At 35.9% G+C, this 26,660-nt stretch overlaps 14 protein-coding genes across 14 annotated transcripts; 4 read left to right on the top strand and 10 right to left on the bottom strand.

Annotated features, from left to right (window-relative positions):
* Nucleotides 1–18: 18 nt before the first annotated feature.
* Nucleotides 19–1,041, top strand: FDP41_008445 (uncharacterized protein; the record flags this gene model as incomplete). Its single annotated transcript, XM_044712299.1, has 1 exon — nt 19–1,041. The coding sequence occupies one exon, from the start codon at nt 19–21 to the stop codon at nt 1,039–1,041; it is 1,023 nt and encodes a 340-aa protein (XP_044557951.1).
* Nucleotides 1,042–1,199: 158 nt separating this feature from the next.
* Nucleotides 1,200–2,618, top strand: FDP41_008444 (uncharacterized protein; the record flags this gene model as incomplete). The annotated part of the gene is made up of 3 exons (XM_044712298.1): nt 1,200–1,259; nt 1,408–1,794; nt 1,995–2,618. 3 exons carry the CDS (start codon nt 1,200–1,202, stop codon nt 2,616–2,618), a joined length of 1,071 nt encoding a protein of 356 aa, XP_044557950.1.
* Nucleotides 2,619–2,844: 226 nt separating this feature from the next.
* FDP41_008443 (uncharacterized protein) lies at nt 2,845–4,335 on the top strand (the record flags this gene model as incomplete). The annotated part of the gene is made up of 1 exon (XM_044712297.1): nt 2,845–4,335. One exon carries the CDS (start codon nt 2,845–2,847, stop codon nt 4,333–4,335), a length of 1,491 nt encoding a protein of 496 aa, XP_044557949.1.
* A 1-nt stretch (nt 4,336) lies between these two features.
* On the bottom strand, nt 4,337–8,723 carry FDP41_008442 (uncharacterized protein; the record flags this gene model as incomplete). Its single annotated transcript, XM_044712296.1, has 5 exons — nt 4,337–5,044; nt 5,091–5,255; nt 5,303–6,441; nt 6,486–8,570; nt 8,615–8,723. 5 exons carry the CDS (start codon nt 8,721–8,723, stop codon nt 4,337–4,339), a joined length of 4,206 nt encoding a protein of 1,401 aa, XP_044557948.1.
* Nucleotides 8,724–8,991: 268 nt separating this feature from the next.
* On the bottom strand, nt 8,992–10,506 carry FDP41_008441 (uncharacterized protein; the record flags this gene model as incomplete). The annotated part of the gene is made up of 1 exon (XM_044712295.1): nt 8,992–10,506. One exon carries the CDS (start codon nt 10,504–10,506, stop codon nt 8,992–8,994), a length of 1,515 nt encoding a protein of 504 aa, XP_044557947.1.
* Nucleotides 10,507–10,673: 167 nt separating this feature from the next.
* FDP41_008440 (uncharacterized protein) lies at nt 10,674–12,404 on the bottom strand (the record flags this gene model as incomplete). Its single annotated transcript, XM_044712294.1, has 1 exon — nt 10,674–12,404. The coding sequence occupies one exon, from the start codon at nt 12,402–12,404 to the stop codon at nt 10,674–10,676; it is 1,731 nt and encodes a 576-aa protein (XP_044557946.1).
* Nucleotides 12,405–12,688: 284 nt separating this feature from the next.
* Nucleotides 12,689–13,246, bottom strand: FDP41_008439 (uncharacterized protein; the record flags this gene model as incomplete). Its single annotated transcript, XM_044712292.1, has 1 exon — nt 12,689–13,246. One exon carries the CDS (start codon nt 13,244–13,246, stop codon nt 12,689–12,691), a length of 558 nt encoding a protein of 185 aa, XP_044557945.1.
* A 190-nt stretch (nt 13,247–13,436) lies between these two features.
* Nucleotides 13,437–15,292, top strand: FDP41_008438 (uncharacterized protein; the record flags this gene model as incomplete). Its single annotated transcript, XM_044712291.1, has 2 exons — nt 13,437–15,221; nt 15,272–15,292. 2 exons carry the CDS (start codon nt 13,437–13,439, stop codon nt 15,290–15,292), a joined length of 1,806 nt encoding a protein of 601 aa, XP_044557944.1.
* A 229-nt stretch (nt 15,293–15,521) lies between these two features.
* FDP41_008437 (uncharacterized protein) lies at nt 15,522–17,345 on the bottom strand (the record flags this gene model as incomplete). The annotated part of the gene is made up of 1 exon (XM_044712290.1): nt 15,522–17,345. One exon carries the CDS (start codon nt 17,343–17,345, stop codon nt 15,522–15,524), a length of 1,824 nt encoding a protein of 607 aa, XP_044557943.1.
* Nucleotides 17,346–17,435: 90 nt separating this feature from the next.
* On the bottom strand, nt 17,436–18,630 carry FDP41_008436 (uncharacterized protein; the record flags this gene model as incomplete). Its single annotated transcript, XM_044712289.1, has 3 exons — nt 17,436–17,813; nt 17,862–18,107; nt 18,238–18,630. The coding sequence occupies 3 exons, from the start codon at nt 18,628–18,630 to the stop codon at nt 17,436–17,438; spliced, it is 1,017 nt and encodes a 338-aa protein (XP_044557942.1).
* A 40-nt stretch (nt 18,631–18,670) lies between these two features.
* On the bottom strand, nt 18,671–19,997 carry FDP41_008435 (uncharacterized protein; the record flags this gene model as incomplete). Its single annotated transcript, XM_044712288.1, has 4 exons — nt 18,671–18,968; nt 19,164–19,532; nt 19,692–19,811; nt 19,867–19,997. The coding sequence occupies 4 exons, from the start codon at nt 19,995–19,997 to the stop codon at nt 18,671–18,673; spliced, it is 918 nt and encodes a 305-aa protein (XP_044557941.1).
* A 140-nt stretch (nt 19,998–20,137) lies between these two features.
* On the bottom strand, nt 20,138–21,714 carry FDP41_008434 (uncharacterized protein; the record flags this gene model as incomplete). The annotated part of the gene is made up of 3 exons (XM_044712287.1): nt 20,138–21,169; nt 21,221–21,445; nt 21,499–21,714. 3 exons carry the CDS (start codon nt 21,712–21,714, stop codon nt 20,138–20,140), a joined length of 1,473 nt encoding a protein of 490 aa, XP_044557940.1.
* A 295-nt stretch (nt 21,715–22,009) lies between these two features.
* On the bottom strand, nt 22,010–23,884 carry FDP41_008433 (uncharacterized protein; the record flags this gene model as incomplete). Its single annotated transcript, XM_044712286.1, has 1 exon — nt 22,010–23,884. One exon carries the CDS (start codon nt 23,882–23,884, stop codon nt 22,010–22,012), a length of 1,875 nt encoding a protein of 624 aa, XP_044557939.1.
* Nucleotides 23,885–24,402: 518 nt separating this feature from the next.
* Nucleotides 24,403–26,217, bottom strand: FDP41_008432 (uncharacterized protein; the record flags this gene model as incomplete). Its single annotated transcript, XM_044712285.1, has 1 exon — nt 24,403–26,217. One exon carries the CDS (start codon nt 26,215–26,217, stop codon nt 24,403–24,405), a length of 1,815 nt encoding a protein of 604 aa, XP_044557938.1.
* Nucleotides 26,218–26,660: the final 443 nt, after the last annotated feature.

The following is a 26,660-nucleotide window of genomic DNA, read 5'->3' as shown; positions in this document are numbered from 1 at the left end:
CAACTCCCCAATAAAAAAATGTACAAACCAAGCCTTCATCATCAATCGTCGGGAGTTCGAGGAGGCCTTCAACAACAAGCAAACAGCCCTGGCAAACCATCGGTCCTGCAATCCAGCAATCCGATGATGAATCAGTCATCTTCATCAGAAAATAACAGACAGGATCTCGTTTTAATGTTTCTGACCAATAAGAGGCTTTGGAGGGTAACAATTTATAGCTGTCTTGCAAGAGTGATCGCACATCCATTTGCTGTTGTTGCTGCAAATAAGCAAGTGTATGGCCACCATATCAATCTTTGGAAAATAATTAAATCGGATGGAATTTTAGCTTTTTTCAAAGGAGTGGAATATCATTTGTACCTTGCAATACCTCAATCATTACTCGGATGGCTTATCATCAAGACTTTATCTCCAATTCTAAAGAGATATGGTGTTGGAGGCTTTTTAATTTCAAAGGTCATTATGAATATAGTATTATATCCCATGTATTTGAAGCAATCAAAGGCTCTGATTTTGGACTTTACAAGCGTTTCTAAAGAAGAAACATCATTGTCATCTGCTGAAACAAAATTAGAGGCTTTACCTCATACTCAAGTTTATTCAAAAACGTTATGGCAAATAGTGAAAGATTGGTGGAACAGCGGACCTTTATTCAACATGGCGAAATCATTTTACAATTCTTTAGATTTTACAGGAATTGGAATCAAAATGACAGAAATTGTGGTATTTCATGTTATTTACAAACAAGTTTATAAGACAATACCTAAATTGAAAATACCTTACAAAAATTATGAGGTGGTGCAATTGTTAATTTCAAATATGGCTGCTTTACTATTCAGTCATCCCATTGAAACCATTTATCGAAGGATACTCTCAAAACCTCACCATGAAAAAACAAGCATGATTAGTGTGATTAAGGAGGTTAGAAACAGTGGCTTTATGTCCTTGTACAGTGGCTATCTTTTCACAACAGCCAAACTTGTATTATTTCCAATCATTTTTGAAACACTCAATTCAAGAAAAACGAGGGTGCAACAATGAACAGCATTTCAATGATGAATAAATCAAAAATAATCATGATCACGTCATGGGTGGCCACCTCTCTCACATTCGTGCGTGCGAAAAAAATATCATCATCTCTTTCATTCATTACTACATCTTTCCATCAACTGCATCACTGTCGACAGTTTCACAAAAGAATGAACTCCTCTAGTAATAGCGTTTATATGGTCTATTCAAAGATACCAGAAAATTTGAATGTAGGTGGTCGGAAGTGGTGATACCTCCGGAATTGGTTCATCAAAAAATATTTTCATATCATCACATATATTATTAAAATGTTTGAACGAACTATTAATTTTTTGAAAAACCTTACGGATTCAAACCGATATTATTTACCAACAACAGCCCACAACAAAGAAAATTGGTACTCATAGTGGATCCTTTCATTGCGATGAATCTCTTGCTATCGGTTTGTTGAGTTTGTTACAAGAATACAAAGATGGAGTTGTGATTAGAACAAGAGATGAGAAAATTTTAGCTGAATGTGATATTATTGTTGATGTTGGAGCAGTTTATGATCCTTCAAGACACAGATATGATCATCATCAAGCTAGTTTTAAGGATACTTTGAATTTGGATAAATTTACCAAAATTAGATTGTCCAGTGCTGGACTCATTTACAAACATTTTGGAAGACAAATTTTGGAAGAATTAATTGGTGATAAAGCAACAGACGAGCAGAAAGATGATATTTATTTGAGAGTTTATGGAAATTTCATTGAACATGTTGATGTAGGTATTCAACCTTGTATTTTTAAAATTGATCTTGTGTCATGAAATGTTATGGAAAATGATTTTGAAATACTTCATGCGTATTATGAATCTTCATGATTGCAACGTTGCATGGACATACACTCCCACTTGTGTAAAATTTTTTGGAATTGTTGCTAACTATTATCATCTTGATCATTTCACACGTGGATATATAATAGGCCAATGACAATGGTATTGAAATTTCAGACGGAGAGTTGAAATATAAAATCACAACAGCTCTTCCAAATCGTGTGGGTCGGCTTAATCCCAAATGGAATGCACCAAGTGATGAAAATATTGGGTTCAGAAAAGCGATTGAACTCACACGTAATGAATTTCTTGAAAGTTTGGACTTTTATGTCAATGATTGGCTTCCAGCTTATACCATTGTTGAAAAAGCATTCCTCGCAAGAGAATCTGTAGATCCATCTGGTGAGATTATTGTGGTTGATCAATTTTGTCCATGGAAAGAGCATTTATTCGTTTTGGAAGAAAAATACAATGCCAAAGGTCTCATCAAATATGCCCTCTTCCAAGATGTGAAAGGAGATTGGAGAGTTCAAGCAGTGCCGGTGGAACCAGGATCTTTTTCATCGAGAATTCCTCTTCATAAAGATTGGAGAGGTATTCGAGATGCTGAATTGAGTGAAAAATCAGCAATTCCTGATTGTATCTTTGTGCATGCTTCTGGCTTTATTGGAGGAGCCAAAAGTTTTGAGAGTGCTTTGAAAATGGCTCAACTCTCACTAAGAGCATCGACTCAAGTAGAGGAGCCAGAACAGAAAAAGACAAAACAAGATTAAATTCGAGTTGTCACTCAAAAGGCTCAATGTGTGAAACAAATGATGATCTGAACGTGTTGAGTGGTTTTGAAATCAAACATGACTGGAGTGGAAGGATTGAGCGCCACTCTCTGATGATGCTTGAATCAAAAGGTCTTTCATCTTTTATATTTGGGTAGGTTCCAAAATAGGTATTCAAACAAAAGTTGGCGCGTAAACCATGCGTTACACAATTCATTTAAAAAAAATGTCTTCCGCTGCTCTGCCTCCTTCCTCATCGCATCATGTTCGGTCCAACTCCACCACCTCTTCCTCCGCACACTCCACCACCACTACCACCACTTCAGACCATTCCAATCAAGCGGAACCACAACTCTCTCATCATTCTGAAGATCCCAACAACACACAATTAGTATCGCGGAGTGATGTTGCTTTCATAGTCTTGCAATATTTACGAGAAGAGAATTTTAAAGAGAGTTACGAGGCTTTCAAGAAGGAATCAAGAGAGATCTTGGCGGACTTTGATACAAACTCTCAACTGAAAGGGTTAAGCAAAATACTCACCGAATATGTACAGCTCTCTAATTTACAACAACAAAATTCATACAGACAAGCTCTTGTTCATTCCATTTGTAGAGACGTCAAGAAACAACAGACAGTGTCGAACCTGTTGGAAGCAATGACAAGTTTGTTAGAAAGTGTTTCATCAGAACAATTTATCTATTCTTCTAATCCTGGACATCATTCGAATCAGGAATCATCCACTCGATATTGTTATCCTCCTTCCCAACAGCAACAACCCATTGGTTCGAATTCACACAATAGTACAAATGCACACTCAATGGCTCAATTTGATCGAGTCCAGACGAATGTCACTGCCTCCTCTTCTTCCTCGAATTCTTCGTCTACAATGACCACTGGTAACATTTCTTGTACAACACCCTCCATTTCACCTTCAGCAACCAGCTGTACAGGTACGATTCCAAATCATTCTGTGATTGGTTCAGCATTGTCACCTCATTCTTCACATTCAAGAGATAGCTCGTCAACAACAAATCATTCAATTGTGTCAGCAGCTTCTGTTGCTTCTCAAGTACCAGTAACCAATCAGAGCAAACAAAAAAAGTCATCCACTCAGACAAAAACCAAAAAACAGTCAAAAACAAGTAAGGTAGAAAAGAAGGCCACGACCTCAACTCAACCGCCACCAACTTTTCCACCTCTTTATCCTCCTCTCAATGCATGTTTTCCCTTTCCAATGTATCCACCAAATGCAATCCCTTTTCATCCAATTCCAGTGACGCTTCCAGATCCTATTGAAACTCCACTTTCGACAAACTCTTCAACACCTGCCTCCACAAACTATTCATCAGACCAAAAGGAGAATCATGGTAACATGCAAATTACTCCTCCATCATCTTCACCAAAGACTCCACGTCACAAAGGACAATCATCAACTTCGCCGACAACGATACAGAAAATATTTGGAAGTGTTCCAAACAGCACATCAACAGCAGAGCCCAATTTCGCTGCTGATGACTTTTTCAATTCTCCTTCCTTCTTTTTTCAATCTCCTCTTCTTGCAAAAACATTAACATCTGGCAAAAGAAAACGAGAAAGATTTGAAATCGAAGAAAATACTGGCCTATGCGTGACGTTATTTGAAGACAACAACACCAAGGCGGACAAAGACCATTCAGATGTTGATGCATTCTTGGCTACTCTCAAATACGACTAATTTATTGATACTTAACGTTGATACCTAGACATTTAACTGTTTGATTGTCCTCCTTTCTGTTGATGTATAATAATATCTCTTGAGAACCTATTGTGAAGCAAGGGAAGAATTTCATGTAGATCACATGCCTTTGCCCAGGAGCGAGGGTCACTTGTTCAACCTTAAATCTTAACAACTCAGGATGATTGGAGGAAATTGTATAATCGATGGTTCTTGGTTCTGCATTGACAAATGACAGTTTAAGTTTTTCAGTAGAGTTGATAGGAATGACATGATTGTAGGTTTTTGAGGGTGTTTGCTGTTGCAAATTAATTTTAAAGAAATATCTCGCCAGCAGTTTCGTTCCTGAATGACTAGTTTCCAGAATATGAAACATTGAGTTGATGGTTCCTCTTTCAGCATTTAAATCTGGCGTAAATTTGACTTGCAATGTTTCTTCTTCGAAGGAGCAATCGATATGATCAGTATCTATTTTCTCACATCGAACATAAGCGTCACTCGACACGGAAAGTTTTGGAATATGGAATTCTGAATAATTTGTTTGTCCTATTAATGCGTCAAATGTGAATGTTTGTACTGGAATGATAACCACTTTCCATATTTCTATTAATCTATGGAAATACTGGTCTCCAAATATCAATACATAGCCAGAAGATTTGGTGTTATTGACAAGGGTTGATTTTAAATCGATGCTAATGAATGATGAGCTCTGCAAAAAGTAAAAAGTTGCTGTCATTGAATAATAATATACTTACATTTGCATAGGAGCTTGTGCTTGCATAAATATTACCATTGGTTTTCACAAAAATGTTAGCCGCATGCAAATGTTCATGCCCAAATTCGGCAAGGGAGTACTTGACTTTCTTTTTGTAAGTGACTCGCCCAACAGTTTCAACCACAGGATGGAAAAATTCAAAATTCTTTTAGAGTTATCATGAATTTCAAATACATTCAAAAAACAACATACCTGATGAATAACAAAACTTCTAGGCACAACTCTGATTTTGATAATCTTCAAGATAGACCCAGAACTGTTTTTAACCAGAACTCTAATTTCTTCAACATTACTATTTTCTCCCATATCTGAGAAACATTGGAATTTGAAAGGAATTTGACATTGTACATTGCTTTGTAGCGAAAATCTATAGGCATAACTTCCCTGCGACTGTAATTGAATGCATTTCCAGTTTTGTTGAAAGTCGCTCAACATCAGTCGTTCTTCTTCGTCCACAATCATTGACAGACTCAATTCTTTTTGCTCAATCTCTACAGTAAAAGCATGATCCTTAGTATACATATTTTTGAATGGAATTTCAAAATACTCAAGCTCTCCAAAAGAGGCATAGATAACTTTGTGTGAGGTGAGCATCTCTTCAATATTGTGTAGAATTACATTTGTTTTTTCCTTATTGCGGTATTCCATAACCTTCTGTAATTTTGAAGAGCAATATTCTATCAGCTGTTTGTTGTTCATTTGTTCAATCTCTTTGAATGATGGTTCTTTAAGGCTTGTCAAGAAGTTATACTGGTCATACAGACTTAGAGTTGGCCCATCTGGTTTTTTCTTCCGAGAAGTAGCTTCATATTTTTGTTTAGCTTTTACGAATTTGTTGATCTGCGATTCGGCAGGCTTGCCCACGTTACTGACAGTGACTACAATCTTTCCCAAATGTGTGCCTTTCAGCTCTTCAGCAAAACCTTCGTCTGTTATTATACTTTCTAAACTTTCAATAACGTCATATTCTCGTGTTTGTTGTACACTTGTTTCAGATGGATCTCGCATGAACAGTGCTAATGGAATTCTGAATACCCCATAACAAAATCTAGATTCATTGTCAAAAGTATTGACAAACAAGCTATCGTTACGAAGGTACGCCAAAAACTTGGAATATTCTTCTTCTGTTACAGTACTTGCATCCAGTGTAAATTTAAGCTGTAATCCATAGTTTCCATTGTAATCATTTTGATTCTTTAAAGATAGCACATAAACATCGTTCTCTTCAAATGAGGTAGGCTCCACTAGATACAGAGGCGTTTTGCTCGTATCGGTTTGTGAAAATGTGAAGAATTGAAACTTGAAGTAAATAGATTTTGGTATGTTTTGGCCTACTCAAAAATTACAGCTCAATTCTACACAACAAAATACTTACTCTTTTTTGGCATAAATGAAAGAAAGTTGAAATACATGTTATGAGACTGTAGCTCCATATGATTGTCAATGCTTGACTCTTTCCCGTCGCCTATTAGCCTTCTTCCGTTCATATCTTCCACAACATTGAATTTCAGGCTGTTCATGAGTTGTTTAATTTCTTTAGTAAGATTTCTAGATCTACCGAGTTCAACTTTCTCCTCATGGTAGTGGTTAATAGCAGGAACAGAAAGAGCATCAAGGTCAGACCCTGGAGAGCTTAACTGTTCTAGTATATAATCTGATTGCTCTTTGTTATTTTTAGGAGTTGACGGCAATTGTTCATTGAGACTTTCGTCTGCAATTTCTGGTGGAAGTACAGCGGGGTCTTCAATTTGTTGAGGTTCTGTCGGAATTACTGCGACATCTTCCTCAATTGGATGGGAAGCAGCTCCGACTTTTGGAGGTGGAGAAGTGTTTTGAATTTCATCCTTTAGGGATTGTTGCTTCACCAGTTTCTTTTTTTCTTCCTTCACAATTTTTTCCTCTACATCTCCGTTCGAAACGCTAAAGTAATTAAATTGAAGTGTGAACTTTTGATCCTGCTGCTCTGTCACCAAATTTGATGCTTTGAACACAGGTTTTCCCAAAAAACTAAGTCCGGGTGAACATATGACTTCCTGCTCGATTTTGCCAAACTTCTTGAGGTTAGGGAAAAATAAGCAATACCCCACTGAAACACTATAAGTTGTAAAGTCAATTTCTGGAACAGTCTTTTTGTTTTTGTTGCTTCCTGTTAGTTTATCCATGAATGATCTCTTGAATTCACCTAGAGGTAATGGTACCTCAAAAATATAGTGAACTTCAAAAATGATAGCACACAATTCCTGCTTCACAACCTTTAAGGAAAAATTATTGTCGAGCCTCAAGCTTGCAACCTCTCCCGACATGTCATTCTTAACAGGAACTAAGGTCGACTCTGATGGTCCTTGGATGTACGTAAAGGTATTATGAGAACCAATACTCAGTACTCTTTTCACCAAGGAAACTTCCTTTTCATTGTTGACAAATTCTCCGTGTTCCTTTCGTCGTTGATCTTTCATATAACTTAGAATTTTTTGTTCAAACTGAATTGGTAAAGTAAATTGGATATCTACAATGTTGGCCTGAAAAGCATCGGACAGACTTGGATTTACCAAATCTGTAATACACTTTGATGAATTATATCTGATTCCAGGAATAAAATCTTTTTGGCACACAATATCGTTAGGCCTAAAGTAATTTACAGCTCCACTTGTTTTCAACTCAGGGTGAGTGAAAAAGGAGTAACTTATTTTTGTGTATGTTTTCTTTGTCAGTTGATCCTCGAGAGGCTCTGCAACAAAGCTTAAAACCCTAGGTGATCCTTCGAATGTAAAGCATTCTCTAGAAACATTAAAATTTTCGTCATTAACATATGACATTAGGTGAGGAATGGTGTCAACAGACTTGCCATATTTTGTTTCTTTAAAAATCCTTAATATTGTCCAGGCGGACGAAAATTCATGGACAATTGTTGATTTTTGTCTAAATGCTGTAATGACTTCTAAGACTAGTACGACCGATTCATCCACAATATTGCTAGAGAAAAATAGAGGCATTTCAAATTCAACGCTTTCTTGAATTTTTTGGTGGTCCTTTTTGACCTGCCTCACGAAATTTCTACCGACATATGGTCCATAAAATGTTCTGCTGAGCCACGTTTTGGTATGAGTATGAAATAAGGTTCCTGATAATCTATAGTCAACCGTAATAGAATGCTCGCCGAATTTTTTTAGTTCCTCATGTGGTACATTAATATTTGTTGCTTGGTGTATCACCACTGTGTATGGAGTGTACCTTTTGATACATTTGATTTTGTCTAGCTGTTGAATATATTGGTCGAGATCTACTCTCTTGTCATTTACTTCGTCAATGACTAAATAAATATCGGAGTTCACAGGGGTTCCTTTTTTTCTTTCAAAGTTTGCCCAAAACTTTTTCCTCAACACCATTTCGGCTGATGTGTCGTTATCTTCGTTGAAGGTGCTGTCCTCAATACTCGTTTCTTCTTCATCTTCTGAATATTCTTCATGAAATAATGTTGTTAGTGATTTCAAATCCCCAACATACCTTCATCAATTTCTTCTTCTTCCGAGTTCTCTTCATTCTCTCGATTCAATCCATCCCGAATCACAGAGCGCTGATGGGATGGAGACTGCTGAGATGGTGTTGTTGGCATTTTTATGTGGTGGTTATTGCTGTTTAATCTTATTTTCTTCCATACAAAGCCTTAGCAAAGCCTCCTCGCGCTCATATTTTGTATGAATACACTCTTTCAGTGCATGCACTCACGAGCATCGTTGTTTCAAACATATGGTGAGGGACATCAGAACGCATGCATGGGAATGAACAGAGGGGGAGAACGGGAAAGGCTGAAAAAGAGGGAAGAGACTGTGCTCATTTCTTGCTTCAGTGCTGATTTCCATCGCGACTCTACTCTGATTCTTCTAAGGAAACTGAATCGATTGTTCATATCGGAACAAATTGAGAGGATCATACTTTTGTTTGATTCTTCTTAATTCCCACATATTCTCTCCATAATACGAATATTCATAATTACGCAGTTGTGCATCACAATAATTAGCATAGGAAAATCTAGAAAGATATTTGGGAGCTGTTTTTTCATAGAAGGAATGAATCCAATCCTCTGCCAATGGAGTGAGTGCCCGTTGGTTGTAATAAATCATATATTGAGCATGGAAAAGAGCATTTCGATGCGGAAAGGCAGTCTCCTTAGAAGAAACCTGTGGAATGGCTCCACCATATGAATCAAATTGAACACATGAGAAGGAATGATCCAATGCAGCATACGTGTAGGGAGAAGAGAGAATATTTGCAAATTGCTGAATGGCTTCACTGGACAATGCACGAAAGGCATAGGCACTTTTCGTCTTGTACAAGATGGGATGTTCAAGTGATGGTTCTGATTTCATCATGGCTTCACATTCTTGCAGAGTCTTACATCCTGCATATTCCAAAACGCTGTCCCAATAGGAATAGACTTTAAAATCCATTTTACGTAAATTGTTGGTACTTGCAGTGAGGAGTGGATGTAACCATTCTTTCAATTCCTCTTCACTTCCATTCACAAATAAGCCTTGTGATGCAAAAGTTCCATTGTAAATGGTGAATTGAAACGTGAGACGTGAATCCATTTTTGTAATCAATGCTTGCCATATGGAAAATACTTGATCCAGGTGATCATAGTTGGACCATTCTAAATCATACTTGACCACAAAGGGTGGCGCTTTGATTAATTTGAATGTAAAGGAAATGACGACTCCAAAATTACCATTTCCTCCTCCTCGAAGTGCCCAAAATAAATCTCTATATTCATTCGTTTGATTCACAGTTAATACTTTGGAATCAAAAGTAACCATTTGAATGGACAATAATTGGTCAATGGCAAGTCCATAGTGTCTCGCTAAATATCCAAAGCCACCACCCAATGCAAATCCACCTACGCCCACAGTTGGACAAGTTCCACCAGTGAAGGCATATCTTTCCATTGCCTGTTCCTCTTCTGAAGAATGATCCTCACCACCACCACCATGAAACCACAACGATTGATAAATTTCAAAATTTCGCATACCAGCTCCAACGGTCACTCGTTGGTTCAATTGATCAATTTTTGTGAATTTCATTCGAGAGACATCAATGACAATTCCACCATTATTCACTGAATAGGATTCATAGGAATGTCTTCCACTGCGAATTGAAAAGTGATAGGATTCATTCTTTGCTCTTTCATTTCTCGCATAGGAAATCCAATGAGCCACATCTTGCTCGTTTTTGCAATAGACAATGGCTGAAGGATTTTTTGCAGCAACTCTCTGATTCCAATCCAATCGATCCAATGCGTATTGTGGATTGGAAGGATCCACAATGATGGCATTCGCTAATACGAACAATGAAGATTCATGAATTCCGACACTTGTCAATTTTTGGTGATCATGATTCATCGCTGCAATCAGGAGGACCACAAGTAGCAGCAGCAACAACACTTGATTCATTCTTTGTATTTTTTGAAAACAAGATGTGTGTTATTCTTTGCGAAGAGCGAGGATAATCGAGTTATTTGGGGTTTCCCAAGTTGGAAATAATGTTTTTTACAATGATTCATTGAGGTTTACATAAACTTCTTCAACTTGGAAGAATAACGTATTGGTGCAGGTTGGTACGTTCCACATTGATGCACCACTGTTGAGAAATTATGGTCATGAGTGGAATGGCAAGCACTCACACTCCAGGTAGAAGTGGTTTGATGATTGTCTCTCCAAGTGGTTTGATGATGACGACGACCATTTGAAAAATTGTCTTTCCTTAAATCTAAAATCTCTTTTCTAAGGTGAGCAAGTTGCTCAAAACTCAATTGACTATAATCTTTGTACAAGAAGAAGGATAGAATAAGGCATAGGAATGACAGCAAGGTACTTAATTGTCTACAAATTCCTTTCCAATAATTGATCTTTGTTGTGTTGTGTGGGTCCAACAGGAAAGATGACAAGATGTACTTTTCCACAGCTAAATTTAAAGTAAAAACAAGATAAATGTACAACCGAGCATTTTGAGTGTACTTGGAAGAGGTTAATAAAAATGTCAATACTACAGCTAGTGAATAGAACAGTACAGATTTGATATCCATATACTCTCCAAGTAATGAAGTGTTCACACTAATGATATCCATGACGCCATTCATAATTTTCTGAACTTGAACATGTTGCTCTTTGATGCTTAGTGCGGTATCCTCATTGTACTTGAGCAATTCTTCAAGAGATCTCTTTGCGTCTTGAAACAATAACTGTTGTTGATCTTGTAGTTGAGTCAATTGATGCTCTGCTTGTTTTTGTTTTTCAAAAAGCAAGTTTTGGTATTCCATATTTTTTTCTAATCCATGTTCAATATTTAGAGATTTCACTTCAATAGACTCCAATTTTCTTGAAGTGAGAGTGTGTAGATCTTGTTGAAGCTTTTGGAGTGCATTCTGAGCTTTAAGTAATTGATCCTGTTGTCGAAGTGAAAGTGAAGAAATTTCATAAATCTCGTTTTGCTTTTGATTCAAACTATCCAATGTTTGTATGACAGCTGCTTGATCTTCACTCATTCGCTTTGTTTGTTGAAGAGAAAGATCTAAGGAACGGCTCAATTCCTTGTTGGCACTATTAAGTGAATGAAAATGATCTTCCACTTGTGTTCTGTGCTTAGATTGCTCCGTTGCTATATGATGTAGCTCATCGAAGAGATTTTTTGAGAGGGAATTCACTTTAAGAAATTCCTGTGTCAAGTTTTGAAAAAATTCATATTCAAGCTTCTTCATTGTCTTGAGAGTGACATCAAATTTGTTTTGACCTCGAAGAATCTTTTCCTGAATTTCCATTGAGGTTTGAATGATTTCATTTGTTTTCAGAGCTTTTTCATTGAGAGAACTAATACTCTTCATGGTTCGAATCGTTTCATCGAGTAAATTGTTAATTATTTGATCGGATTGTTCTTGAAAAAGTTCTGACTTGATAAAAAAGCAAATATTGTCCACATGGGTGCTAAATTCTGTGTAGCTGTTGAAGGCTATGGGAGAGGTGATCATGTCTTTTGTACATTCTTGAATGGTCATGTAGTCTTTGCATTCATAGGTCCTTAGACCTGATTTGCTCAAATGACAGTTTGTGATTTGGATGGCCAGTTTAGTTCTTTTCATTTCATCAGTTTTAAGCTGTTTACAATGTTCAACCAATTCATTCACTGCATCTCTCCAACAATTTGACCAATCGGATTGTTTCTTATAGTGCCCAAGTAATTCTTTTCCCTTCTCAATGTGTTCACTCACTTCACCAAAACTCCAACCAAGGAAAGACCATGCCATTGTTAATTGAATGAATACAGTACTTGCATGCAAGAGTATAACGATCAATACTACTATTAGTAGCCACCATTGTTGTGGTCTTGAAGCCTGAACCATTCGTCCTAACATTTCTAATGAATGGTGTTGGTGCAGTTGGTGCAGGTGGTGCGGTGGTGCTAGTATTGCTGTGTGTTTTTTTTAAAGTTATTCTCGAGACTTGATGGGCCATCAACAAGACATTAAAAAAGCCTCAACGCCATTAAGCAGTTACTTTTGGTAGAATTGAAAGGAACCCTCTCCACTCCTTACTGGCTTACTTTAAAAATAGTGCCAAGCAAGGAAGAGCACACTCGACGAATGGCATAGTGTTTCAGCATGAAAGGAAGTCCAATAAACAATGTAGTGAGCATCATCTTGTTCAGAGTATGAAAACCACTCATGGATGCATCATTTCTCGTATCAGCAAAGTAATACTTGTAGGCTCTTTGATACAAGGAGCAAGAGGGTATGAATAATTCTCTCGGATGAATTTCCACTTGTTCCAATTGTTCTGTAAATTGCAATAATTTGAATTTAATTTCCTGATCGGAACATACAAATCCATCATCACTGTTCAAAGTCTCTCTCAAAAATTGAATTTGATTTTCTACCTTTGCCATTGAGTCGCTATCCATCAAAGCCTTGTTGTTCTCTAAAATCTCTTCCAAGGAATAATCTTTAAATTCAGGAGAAGAACAAACAAAACATTTAGTGTCTCGGAGAATCATCTTTTCTCGAAATTGAATGTAATTTCTATACTCGTGTTGATGAAGCGTTTGAGTGGAGGGAGTGTTTCTTGGAGTGATGGATGGTTCTTCTTGCATTTTTATGAGGAGTGTGTGTTCTCAACAACTTTAGAGTTTCTTGAACAGCTGAGAAAACGAATTTTCATGGCACGCCACCAGAGTAAGATGGTATACTTGCTGTTCATATGAGTTCGAACCCCAAGTAGAGATCTTTGACTGGTTCTTGTCCATGCTTCACTTCACATACATGGTCAAAAAAGTACAAAAAATGTCTCAACAGCAGCAACCTCCACCTTCACCATCATCTTCCAAATCATCCATTCTTTCATCATCCACACAAAATACAGATCAAAGTTTAATTCAAAATTATTTTTTAATTTTTCATTCATCATTGAATCAACCTGCACAGAACAGCGAAAGATATATTGAGAAATTAAAATATGTCCCTCCGATACAAATTACTCAAATATATCCGACATTATTATTTAAAAAATTAATTCAACCAAATTTGACGTCACGTGACCTCTATGATCTATTGAGAGAATGTTATCAAATTATAACATTACCTGTTGGTGTAAACCGAGGCATTGATTTCACTAATCACAGTGGAATTATTTTATTTTTAATTAAATTATTAATTAATACTAAAACTACAAAGAAAATCAAAGTATTAATCCTATTGATCTTGACTAATATAAAATTGAGTGAAATTTCACAAATTCATCAAATCAACGAACAACAAAATCCCTATGTGAAATATATTGAATATTATACTAGAATGTCTAGTTCTGAAACTTCACTCTTAGATCAATTAATTCCTATTCAAGACAAATCTATGAATTCACTCCTTGATGTTCTCTATTTGAATCACAAATTTGAAATTTCTGATTCTACAAAAATTCAAATCTATGAATGTGATGGTCACACCATTCATCCATTAATCATTCAAGGATCATCTAAAACAGGAAATAGTAATACCATCTATACTGTTTTGAATCGAGTGAAACATCATTCATCCTATACAATTCAATCGAATTATTGTTTTAGTATTTTGAAACAAGAATTACTTCAAAATTTTGATTCTCTTTCCAAACAACAATTACAAACTATTCTCAAATATAATTTAAGAATTATGCAGCAATCTGAATACTTGTTTCAATTGAATGATTGTGATAGTATTTCATATATGGCAAGTGTTCTACTCGAATCTATCTCACAAATGGATATTATTTGTTTCAGAGATTCCAATTTTGTAAATCAAATATTTCCAATTCTCAAGAAAATCTTTTTAACCATCTCGAATAGTAATCATCCATTAGTGACCTCTTCATGCGCATTGGTACTATTAGAATGTGTGAAATTCTTTATTCATCACTCCTATACCTTCATTTATGATCCAAATATGTTGATTGAAAGATTCTTTTCAATTTATTGGACTCACTTTAAAACAAATTTATTATTGCATTTGGAATTATTGAATATGCTCATTTTAAATCATTCCTTTATTGTGGAGAATGATCTTTCCTATGTTTACAAATATTCCTACAAGACGATCTTCAATATATTTGCGATCATTCCATACAAAGTTCATCACTTGGTGCAAGTACTGTTACCATGTCTCGTGAATGAACATTCATTTACAGATATTTTTCACATCTTGACAGAACTCTCTGATCCTATCTATTCGAGTCATGTGAACACTTTCTTGAAAATTTATTTTTCAAAATGCATCAATGATGAATACATGCAAGTATTGATTCCCATCATGATTGATAAAATTAATGGTGGTGAAAGTCAACAAACTATTCATACAGGTCCAATTGAAACACAACAACACACTAGAAATGTCTATGAGGATGTTATTATCGAACAATTAACACAACAAGTTCACAAAGTTTACACGAATATGACCACAGCTCCTCTTTCAAATACAGTCACTCATCTCAGTGGAACCACAAGTAGTAGCAGTGCCATTATCAACAAGATGAAAACAGTTCTTCACAGCAACAATGACAAATTATTCCAATCCGTGTGTTACGCATTTGGAAAAATTGTGAGTGAACCAAACACCAAGATTAAGGTCATTCAATCCATTTATGAAAGCCTCGAATTAATCGTTTATGAAAAGATGATGCTGATGAAAAGGCTTAATTTTCTCACTGCCAATATGAATATCAACATGAACTTGCTACTGAATGGTCTCTGCAAGTGCGCGTTAAGATATCCAGACTTGTTGGCACGTTGCAAGGTATGTCTTGCAAACGTTGTGAAATCAAAGAAAGATGCCAAATACGCGCAATATGCCACACAATTGTACAACACGTTGAAATATCCAAACATTGCAAACAATATTTTACTTTAACAAGACACAAGTGATGATTTGTAATTCGTTAGATTTGATATTCTCAGTAAATTTGTACCAGAGTGCATGCAACTCTTTGAGTTCTGAAATTAACTCTTGAACTTTTTCTGGTGGAATACTTGCTACTGTGGTAGTAGAGGTTTGAGGTGCATGCTTTCCTGCCATTTTCAAATCATCGGATGTGATCAGCACTGTATTCACACCACCGTAACACGTTGGGTCATCGACGAGACCTCTCACATAGCATATTTTCAGCCATTCTCTGATTGGAGTTTCCTCTTTCGTATTTAACACGTTGGACAGCTCCTCATCCATGAAAATGAATTTATCATCTTCTCTCATTTGCTTGATAAATCTATTCAATTGGTACATCTTAACAGTGTTAGGAGTGAGAGCTTGAGCTTGCTCATGTGAAGCAAGAACATCTAAAAAGTTGAATATTAATTGTTGTAAAATGTTTGGATCGTATTTTCTAAGGCCCAAAATTGAGGAAGTATTGTCCTCCTTGATGGCGCCACTAATTCCTCCCAAATGAGATCTTCCAATCAATGCAAATCTACAAATATCGTCCAAAAGAGTAGTAGACATGAAATGGAATTTAAGATATTGGTCTACAAATTTAGTTCTGTCCAACTTTTTCATGTCATTCAACAGTTTGGAAATAAATTCTTTTCTTTCTTGATGAGTTTTAAAAGAAGCCTTTGAATCTTGATATTTAGAAATATTTCTCAAAATGTTTGTGAATTGGTTGCATTGTTCCATTAACTCATCATCTACTTTGATGTATTTGTTATTCACTAAATTTGTAAATTGCAGTAATCTCTCAATAATCAATCTTTTCTGCTCTTTTCTAATTCTATTGATATTATTTAAAATTTGCACCTTTCTTCTTGGCAAAACCAAATGTGAAGGCAATAAAATTGGAAAAATAAATGCCATAATGTAATAAGCAACTGAAAATGGAAATATTAATACAATAAATGGAATGGCTTTCAATACCTCAATAGAATATTGAGTAGTAAATAGAATTTCAGATCTATTTGCCAAGTGAAATGGTCTGTTGTTGTTAATTTCCTTTTTCAACGCCATATACTTTTTGGTGTCTGTTACAATGCTTCGGAGGCCTTGGTAGTAAAATTTTCCATAATAGGACATTTTATAAAACCATTGATCGAAATATTGTTTGACGCGATCCATTAGACTGTAAGCCTTCCCAATCCATTGTTGATAATCTTGATAATTGAATGAATATTTCGGAGTGGTGGTTTGTTTTGGAGATGAATGGGATTCATGTTGTTGTTGGTGATGATGATAGTGATGAGCCTTACTTGGATGTGGGTCATTGGATGATGTGATTCGATGAGTATCGGATGCATCTTGCTGAGGTGGTACAGGAGGGTGATCACGTTGTTGTTGTTGTTGTGATGGTTGTGGACCCAAAGATGATTCTGACTTGCCATCATGAGTGTCGTTCGTTTGACTTTTTTCGGATTTGGAGGGTGTGGATACATCATTGAGCAACAGAGAAGACGAGTGATAGTGTCTGATTGTTGGAGCGCTCTTGTAACGAGATTGAAAATTGATCACCTCATGCAATGATGATACTTGTAGATGATGATGATCGAATTGAAAATCATCGTGACACACCCGAGTTGTTACGTTTGTAGTGTTTTGAAATTTAATGTGGCGAGAGGAGCTGTAGTGTCTTTGGATGACATTGTTGGTGGTGGTGGTGGTGATTTTATTCAATTTGAGATTATTAGGGTTGGCTCCAACCTCTCGCAATAACACCACACGTGAGGATGATTTTAGCATTTTTTTTGTTTAATTTGGAAACCACTACATTCTTCGCTCAACAATTGATTGGTCAATCAATTCATTGGTGATAAGAGTTGACATGATCATTTACTTGTAACCCCATTTGGCTACTACTCCTCCCTTCTTGGGCTTCTTCAAAACCAAAGAAATTGGACAATGATCACTTCCAAGAACCTTACTCAAAATATAACTGCTCTCAATATTTTCCTTCAAGCTTTGAGAACAAATGAAATAATCAAGTCTCCATCCCTTATTCTTTGCTCTCATGTTGAATCTGTAACCCCAATAGGTATAACAATCAGGAGTGGTGGGATTGAATAATCTAAATGAATCAATAAAATTATGTTTGACAATGGGTGTGGCTTTGCGTTCTTGGTCGGTAAATCCAGCAGTTTTCTTGTTTCCTTTTGGATTGTGAACATCAATGTCCAATACAGCCACGTTTAAGTCTCCAGTCCAAACCACCTTTAGGATGATGTGATTGATTGTTGACAACAAATTTCAAGAACTTACAGGTTTGGTTGCTTCGAGTGTTTTCAAATAATTTAACAAGTCAACATCCCATTCTGTGGTTCTGTAGTCAAGTCTTTCCAGTTTCTGACCCGAGTTTGGAACATAGGTGTTCACCAAATAAATATCTTCATATTCTACTGTAATGAGTCTACCTTCATCGTCATGCTTACTAATTCCCATACCATAGGATACTTTAACAGGTGGGTGTGAATCTAAAGTAAAAACAGCAGTTCCAGAATATCCATTCTATTCATTGAAACAATTGGAAATTGGTCAATCATTTGATCAAACATGAGATCGATGGCATCCAATGATGACACCAATTAGTTTGACAATAACATGTCCAAATCATCAACAAAGCACTTGAATCACCTACCTTTGCTACACAATGATTGAAATGGGCGGTATAGCCTGGAAGAATCTTTTCAAATTTGCTCTGATTTTTAGCAGTAAGTTTAGTCTCTTGCAAACAAATGCAGTATGGCTTTTCAGAATCACCCAATAATTTAATATAATTCTCCTTCTTCATCAATGCACTTATTCCATTCACGTTGAAACTAATAAATTTGTAATGAGTCTCGGGATCATAGTCATGTTCCAATAATCCGAGTTCCTTCGGATCTGATACAGTGGTCTTGGCAGGAGAAGCTAAATCATCAACTTCATCTCCTGATTCATTTTCTTCTCCTTCATCTCTCTTCTTCTTTTTGGTAGGTGTGGTGCTTTTGCTGGACGATGAGCTGCCATTCGATTTACGTTTTGGAGCCATTTTTTCAAAAATTTATTTCTTCAAGAAATTGGAAAAAAAGTTACAATTTGGATGGTCTACTTGTGGTCGACTGCTCTGCTTGAGAGTTATGTTCCACACGATACATTAATTGAGAAAATCCAGTTTTTTTCACCGTTAAATCTTCAATAAATTTTGGATAGAGTTCATAAATGATTGGCGACCAATGGTAGAGTGTTTTGAAACGTTGAGTTCCTTTCTTTTCTCGCACTGCTTTCAATGTTTTTTTAACACATTCCTCAACACTCATCATCTTGGATCCGTTGTCATAATTGGTTTGATGTTCAGTGACATGATGTTTTCGAATGTCAGTGTCTACCCTACAATGAGTGAAATTCAATGTTGTTGAATTCAAAGAAGAAGGAAGGAACGAACAGATGATGATCGATCACCACACATTTCAGAATGTAAACATTTTCAAAAAATGTTATTAAGGTCATTGTATCCATGTTCACATGAAATTTCCCATAATTATGCCTCTTAAATACACAACATATTCCCTCAACATTACTTACCATCCTGGACATATTAATGTAATACAAATATGTTTTGCATCTTTCGTATGTTTCAATTCAGTTCTCAATGTTCTAAAAAATCCTTCCACAGCAAATTTTGACATACAATAAGCGGTTCTCATAGGAATTGGAATTACACCACTCATACTACTCATAACGCAAATATGTGGATTAGATTTGGATTGTTTCAATAATGGTAATGAGAATTTAGTAAGATAAATGTATCCCATCACATTGGTTTTAAACATTTGTTCAAATATGGACATGTCTTGAATGTGTTCAAATGGAATACTTCCACTAATGCCTGCACAGAGAAATAATTTATCTAAACGACCATTGTATTTGGAATGAATGGATTGAATGGCATTTCTTTTTTTGTCATGATAAGAAATCAAAATCATAAAATTATAAGAAGAATGGCCAATCAATTGAAAATATTATGAGAGAATAATGGCAATATATATGAAAGATGTAGAGTTGATGATAGAAGATTCAGCAATATTGATCAATAAGAGCACACTCACTTACTTGCATTGCTCTTCATTACTCACGTCACAAGGAATCACAAGTGTTGAGGATGCACCCAATGAAATACATTCTTGAGAGACTTGTTCCAATAATGATTTAGTTCTTGCGAGTAATACCACACTTGGTGATTAAAATTAATTAAAATAAATATGAACAAATAATAATTGATAGTTACTTGGTTCTAAATTTTGATAATTCCAAAGCAATTTTCTTTCCAATACCTGATGATGCTCCCGACACGACACATACATCATTCGGAAGAAAATACGAATCAATGATTTTTGTGGATGATGAAGAGGAGGACATTTTTTATGATGATCATAAAGGTTTTCAAAACGTCTTTCGAAAGACTCTTTCTCGAGACCTCCATCCGGTTCATGGTGTTGTCACTTCTGGCAAATGTCAATCGCAAGTAGTTCCTTCTGCTGGTCGCTTACAAGAGAGCATCAGTCTCCAAAATCTGTTGATCGATTGCTTGACGGTGTTCCAGTACGAAAAGCTTGATTCAAACTTGCCAACGAATTCTGAAGTTTAAGCTTCACTGGCTTTGGGCTGTCTTGGAACGAATTATTGAGGTGGGGTTTGTTAGGTGGTTGAGCGCTGTTTGGATTTTTCGAAGGAATTCCATTAATCTTATCGAAAAGAATTTTGAGCACCTTTTCTTTATCTTGCCAAGAAAGAGATGGAAATGATGGTTGTGGATGTTGGGAATCTGGAGGAAGTACTGGAGATTTAGAAATTGGTGGTAGAGATTGATTGATCTGTCCTCCTTCTTGAGTTTTTGCATAGGTGACAACATTGCTACTTGGAGGATTTTTCAATTGTTCTTTCACGGTACCAAGGGCCTCATTAAAAAACATTTCCAACTCTGTTCTTTGTTCGAGGAGTCTCTTCCCAATTTTCCTTATATGATTCAGCTCTCGATTTCGTACTTGTAAAATTCTTGAAAGCTCATCTCGTTTTTTCTCCAAATCTTTAATTTGCTGCTCATATTTTTCTTTCAATTCATACTTTTCTTCGTTAAACCTCTTTTCTAAATCAACAAACACTTTCTCAGTATCATATTTTTGGTTCATTGTTCGTAATTCTTTTGACAAGTTGAAGCATTGTTTTGTATATTCTTTGAGAAGATCTTTGTTCATTTCGATAGTCCGTGTCAGATTCTTATTTTCTTGCTTATATTTATCTTTTTCTTGTGTGCACTCGCGAAGCTCTTGTTGACATTCTTCAAGTTGTGCCCTCAACAGAATGTTTTGTTCATAGATTGATCTACTTTTTTCGTCGATGAGTTGGAGAGCTCGTTCCTCAACTTCCCTCTCGAACTGTTCTTGAATTCCACTCTCTTCTTTTCGAGATCTCATAGTTTCCTTAATAAATATTTGTTTGGATTTTGTTAATTCTGCGTCGAAAAATTTTCTTATTTGCTCGTTTTCTTGTTCTTTTTCATGGTACAGTTGTTTATACTTTTCTAACTCTTTCTGATGTAGTATTAGATTGATATAATTTTCTTCTTGTTGAAATACACCTACCTTTAATTCATCTTGTAAAGACAAAGCCTTTTCTAAATTTAAGAGCTCCGTATCCTTTGACTGCAATTCCTCAGAAAACCTCTGTTTTGCCTCATCCAATTGTTTCTCCAATTTACTAACAAGCTGTTTATGATGTTGTGTATTTTCTGAGAGATCTTTTTGATTTTGCAAAATTGTTCGGTTTTTTAATTCCAAATCCTTTCGGAGATAATTTGCTACTTGAATCTGAATAGGAGGTTTGTTAATTTCCGATCATATCAAAAGAAAGCGATACTTACAGATTCTGTTTCGCGCTGCTTCAATTCTTCAACGAAAGCATCGTGTTCTTGTTTTAATTTTTCATACATCTCCTTATAAGTTTGCAAGGCTTTCGTTTTGGCCTTCAACCCTTCAATCTCAAGTGCTTTGTTTTGAATCTCGGCCAAACAGTGCTGTAATTGCTCCTCTACAGAGGGAGCTTTTTCTGTTTCCCTTGCAACCCCTTTCTTCGGCATTATAGATGCTGCTGAGGGATGATGGTATTATTCAAAACAAGCGAATGGTTTTTTCTGATAGAGGTGGAGCGAGTGAGCCAATTGTTTCTTCTTCTTCTCTGCACCTTTATCGTAATTTTTTTGGTGTTGTTTGAAGAACGACGACGACGACGACGAACTAAGGTAAAGCGCCGTCGTCGTCGTTGCAGGAAGAGATAACATGTTACTGTCACTCCACATCAACATATGGTACCGAATGCCGATTCGAGTGGATTATGACGCACACAGGTTTGCACTCCCGATATCTTGAGAAACATCAATCGTCGTTTTTACTTTCAAATTGATTTTCAAAACTTGTAACGCGGTTAGGTGGTGTTTGTGGATGAGTGGGTGGCGATGATGAAGAGGAGGAGAATGGAGTGACATCTCCCCTTAGGAGTGATGAAGATGACTCTTGTTCACGAAGAATGAATTCTGGGATCATTTTCCTTGTTGCGGATCTCTTTGCTGTGACTAACACAGGGCGTGAAGCTTTTACAGTAGTGGATGTATTCTCGTTATTGAATAATTTCTTTTCTAATTCTACTAACTGTTTCATAAATCCACAATTGATTTCGATGGATGGTCTCTTCTTCTTTACATATTTGAATGCCTTCTCGAGTGACCATTCTTTAAATTTCATTAAACAAGCAACAACCAAACAAGCAGATCGAGACATTCCCATAAAACAATGCACCAGAGTTTTTCTCTGCTCTTTTTTGGCCATTTCAATAAATTGAAAACATTTCTCAAAATAGAGACTTATATTCTCATCTTCAGAGTCACGTACTGGTATGTTGCAATAGAGAATTCTATGATTAGAAGGATTGTCATTCGTATTAGCATTGGTATTATTGCTCTTGTCATTTGTACAATCATTGCTGATGATATTATTTGTCCATTCACATGACGAGGATGGAATGGTATTCCTTGTACAATTTAAGTTAATGTTTTCAAATACATTTTCGCATTCAACTGCGGCATTAATAATACATGTAACTCCTAATTCAGAGAGTTGTTGGAAATTCATTGAATTTTGAACATTTCCCAAATATAGGTTATTAAATAATTTCGTGGGTCTCTCACAAATAACTCGTTGAGAGAGATTCGAAAATAATAATTGATGTGCATGTCGAATACGATCATTCATTGAGGGTAGTAAGGTAGAAGTTGTCGTAGTAGTAACCATGGTAGCAGTCGAATTGAGGGTTGTCGATACTCTAGAGAGGTGAGGAATGACATCACGATACTCGTTGTGATGAGGAGTGATAGTATTTGACTTCTCCATAGAATGAAGGGAATGGTCATGATGATTGTCTTGATGCAACCGATCATGATATTCTTCTTCCTTCATCGGAATTTCTTTGTGAGGCTCATGTATACAAAATTCTTTCATGGTTTCAAAATTCCAACATAAATTGGAGTGGTAATGATAAAATTCCGAAAATCCACCCACAAGAATATAGATCTTTGGTTGTTTTTTAGATCTATGGTTTATGTAATTCCAATCACCCTCCGAGTGGTGGTGTTGTTGTTGAGGTTGTTGTTGTGGTTGAGGTTGTTGAGGCTCAACGTTATTGATATTTTCCTTATTTGATTCTCTCAAATTTTTTTCAAAAGTGTTCTTTTCGTGTTGCTGCTGTTGAGATTCGTACACGAGAATGATTCTCTCGACATGTTCCTTACATTTGAGAAGTATTTGTTCGTGATAGTAGTAGTGTTCTTGGAGTTGTAATTGTTGTGGATGATGGTGTACGGTATTGATAGAACTAATACAAGTTAGTTGGGAAGAACCATTCCTCTCTTTAAAATCATTCCAATGACCTTGAATGGAAGTCATGATATGACTCTTTTCATATTCAATTCTATCTCTACAATCTATTATAAGAGTAGAGTAGGGTTCATGAATCATGTAGTGAATGAGTGCTTTACGAGAAATGAAACAAGTTGTTAAGTGATCATTCTTCTTCGTGATGAGTGTATTGGATAGAGTGTTGAGTGTCGTTGGAGTCTTGCTCGCATTAGAGAAATTGTTTTTGATTGGATGGTTAGGATGAGTTGTTGTGCAAAGAGGTTGATGGTGGTCTCTTCTCTCTTCAGCACAGTTCTTTTTGTAGCTTGGAATTTGTGGAGGATGGTTTGGTTTTGTCATTCTTTTCAATATGGATGTACAGGATTATTACAATGATGATGGTTAATATTGTAAATATTTACAAAAATTGATTATTTGAAGAAGAGAACAATTAAAACTCGTCGTCGCTACCAGAAAAAACGTCAATCTTGATTGGTGATGAAATTCTCAATGTAACTTTTTGTTGTGACTATTCAAGAAGAGATTTGTTCCTATGAAGAGAATTATTCTCGAAAACAACAACTGTTGTGATGATTGAAAGGGGTAAAAAGGAACACGACGTCGAATCGAAAGACATGGATGGTCAATTTTTTTTAATTGAAAGCCGTTGAGCGAACAAAAATATCTCTTAAATTTTGTTTACAAAAAAATTGCTGGAAATGTGTCCTTCAGTAAAACGTTTTACTGAAGGACACATTTCAATTTCCAATTTAATTTCATTGGAATATTACAAATAGAAGAGAGAATTGCATCTGATCAACAACATACACTGTGATAACTCTCTTCCATTATTCTCCCTCAATACTGCCCTTTTTTCACTACTCCAATCCAATGGCATTCCAAAACTTTCTTGCAACAGTACTGTCGGTGTGTCTTTTTGTTTCTGATTTGCTGATATATAATTTTTCTAAATTCCAATTTTGAAGATTTGGTGCCAAAGCATCGCTGTCATAGACAAGAGTAAATCCCTTCTTCTTTGCAAATATTACAGATGGATCTGTAGAGAACCAGTTATTACTATCTTTGAATTGCCATAATTGTCCAATTGTAAATATTGCAACAACTCGATCCCAATCTTTCTTTTGAAAGTTCTTTGTTGTATCCAACACAAGAAATTGTTGATTTGATTTTGGATGTTTGATGATCACCTCCTTTGGTTTTGGTAAATTTGGATCTAAATTCTTCTTCTTATCTTCAGTAGTAATAAATGTTCCTTTTTGAAGAAAATCTTTCACATTGTAAAGAGTGAGAAGTGAAGATCGAGCAGGTGGAAGTAAAATGATAGGTAATGATTTTTTAGAGGCATGTTTCGAATCGGTTGTTGTTGGTTTTTGTTTGGAACTTGCTTCTGATGAAGGTTGACTCGATCGAGTGTTATTGGTCTCTTGATTCAAGGCACTAGTTGAAGAAGATGTACTTGAAACTGCCGCTGTTGATAAATCTCCACCGAGTCCAACACCACCGCCATTACTACTGTTATTACCACCATTAACACCACTACCACTAGCATCCATCATCATGGAACCTGTTGTGTTAATTTGGAAATCATTCAAAATATCTTCATTTCCAAATTCTGATTGCCAAACATTTCTTTCATCAAATCGACCCTTCACATTGTAATTCAATTTAACATTTTCTTGATTATAACTTTGAGCCTTTTCTTTCTTTTCTCTTTCTTTCTTTTTCTTTTGTTCTTCTTTCTTGTAGTGAACAAAATGTTCTTTACATCTTTTGATATTATCCAAACAATTGGTAAAATATGACACTGAAGATTTTGATGATCCATTCGGATTGGTTGCAACGAGTTCTGATGAATTCTTCTTATCAACATATTCCTTTTCAATTTGTGTTTGTGTAATTCGAGTACTAAATGGAATTTCCTTAGAATTAATATAATTAATAACATGACTTCGATCATAGATGAGATAAGGTAGATAGGCATCTACATTCATACTTGTTGATGCATCTGATGGTAACAAATTGGTTAGGAATTGAATAAATTCCTTTTTAGATTCCTTTTCTTTTTCTCCAAATTCAAAAGTACTACTCATAGCACCCGATGAGAATGGCATATGAAATGGTTTTGATTTCTTATTACCACGATCTTGATCCCCTTGACTCAAGCTTGCTTCATTGAAATCTCTCTTCTTTGTACTTTGATCCATTGCTAAAGCACCACCACCAACAGCACTCGAGAGATCCGACCCGAGTGTGGTACTTCCTGCAAGGATACCACCACTCGTGCTGCTACCACTCATAACACCTCCACTACCACCACTGCTACTACTACTTTGAATATTCTGCAAGGTCGAGTCATCACCAAAGACAAGCAAATGACTATCAATCTCTTGGCCTAACTCTGATTTGAAATGTTGCTTGATGGATTGAAAGATAGGGAAAGTAACGGAATTGATATTGTATTCTTTACATTGTTTCAAATAGGCTGAAAAATCATCATTCTTGAGAATAAACCAAAGTTGAGCCAAAGAAAGTTGTTGATTGTTTGGTAATTTGATACGAGTATCGCTTGGATAACAATGAGAAGCATCAAGTATGATGTTTTGTGGGGTGTAAGTGATGGGATTTGCTTTTGATTTGAGATGAGAAGTTAAGACTTCGAGAGGACCATCCATTTTGAAGGTTGTTGTTATTGTTGTATAGTTTGGCTGGTTTTAAAAATTGAATCAGAAAGAGTTTGTGATGAGGAGGAGATTTGATGAAAGCTACGGAGTAAAATCTAGGTGATGTCGGATGATTAAATTAGATGAGGTTTGTATAGATTTTCAAGATAATAAATATTGGATGATGATGTTTTTGAATTCTTTCCGTGTCTAGCGAGTAAAAGTGTTGTTTGATGATTTGACTCGAACGCACGTGCTTCGAATTTTTTTGTGTGTTTGAAATTTTAAAGTTTCGATTGAAAGGAATTTTGCACGAGAGAACTGAACAGCAAAACCGCAACTCTTCTTCTTGTCAATGATGATCATCATCCTATCATGATCATACATTTTCTCTGCCATACAACTCTCTTCTTCCAATGAAGATGAAGTCACTCATAAACACGGAACAAAAAAAT

Source organism: Naegleria fowleri, assembly GCF_008403515.1.
Source record: "Naegleria fowleri strain ATCC 30894 chromosome Unknown tig61, whole genome shotgun sequence".
Taxonomy (NCBI): Eukaryota; Heterolobosea; class Eutetramitea; order Acrasida; family Naegleriidae; genus Naegleria; species Naegleria fowleri.
The sequence above is the reverse complement of the archived record's forward strand: the minus strand, read 5'-3'. Positions and strand labels throughout refer to the sequence as shown.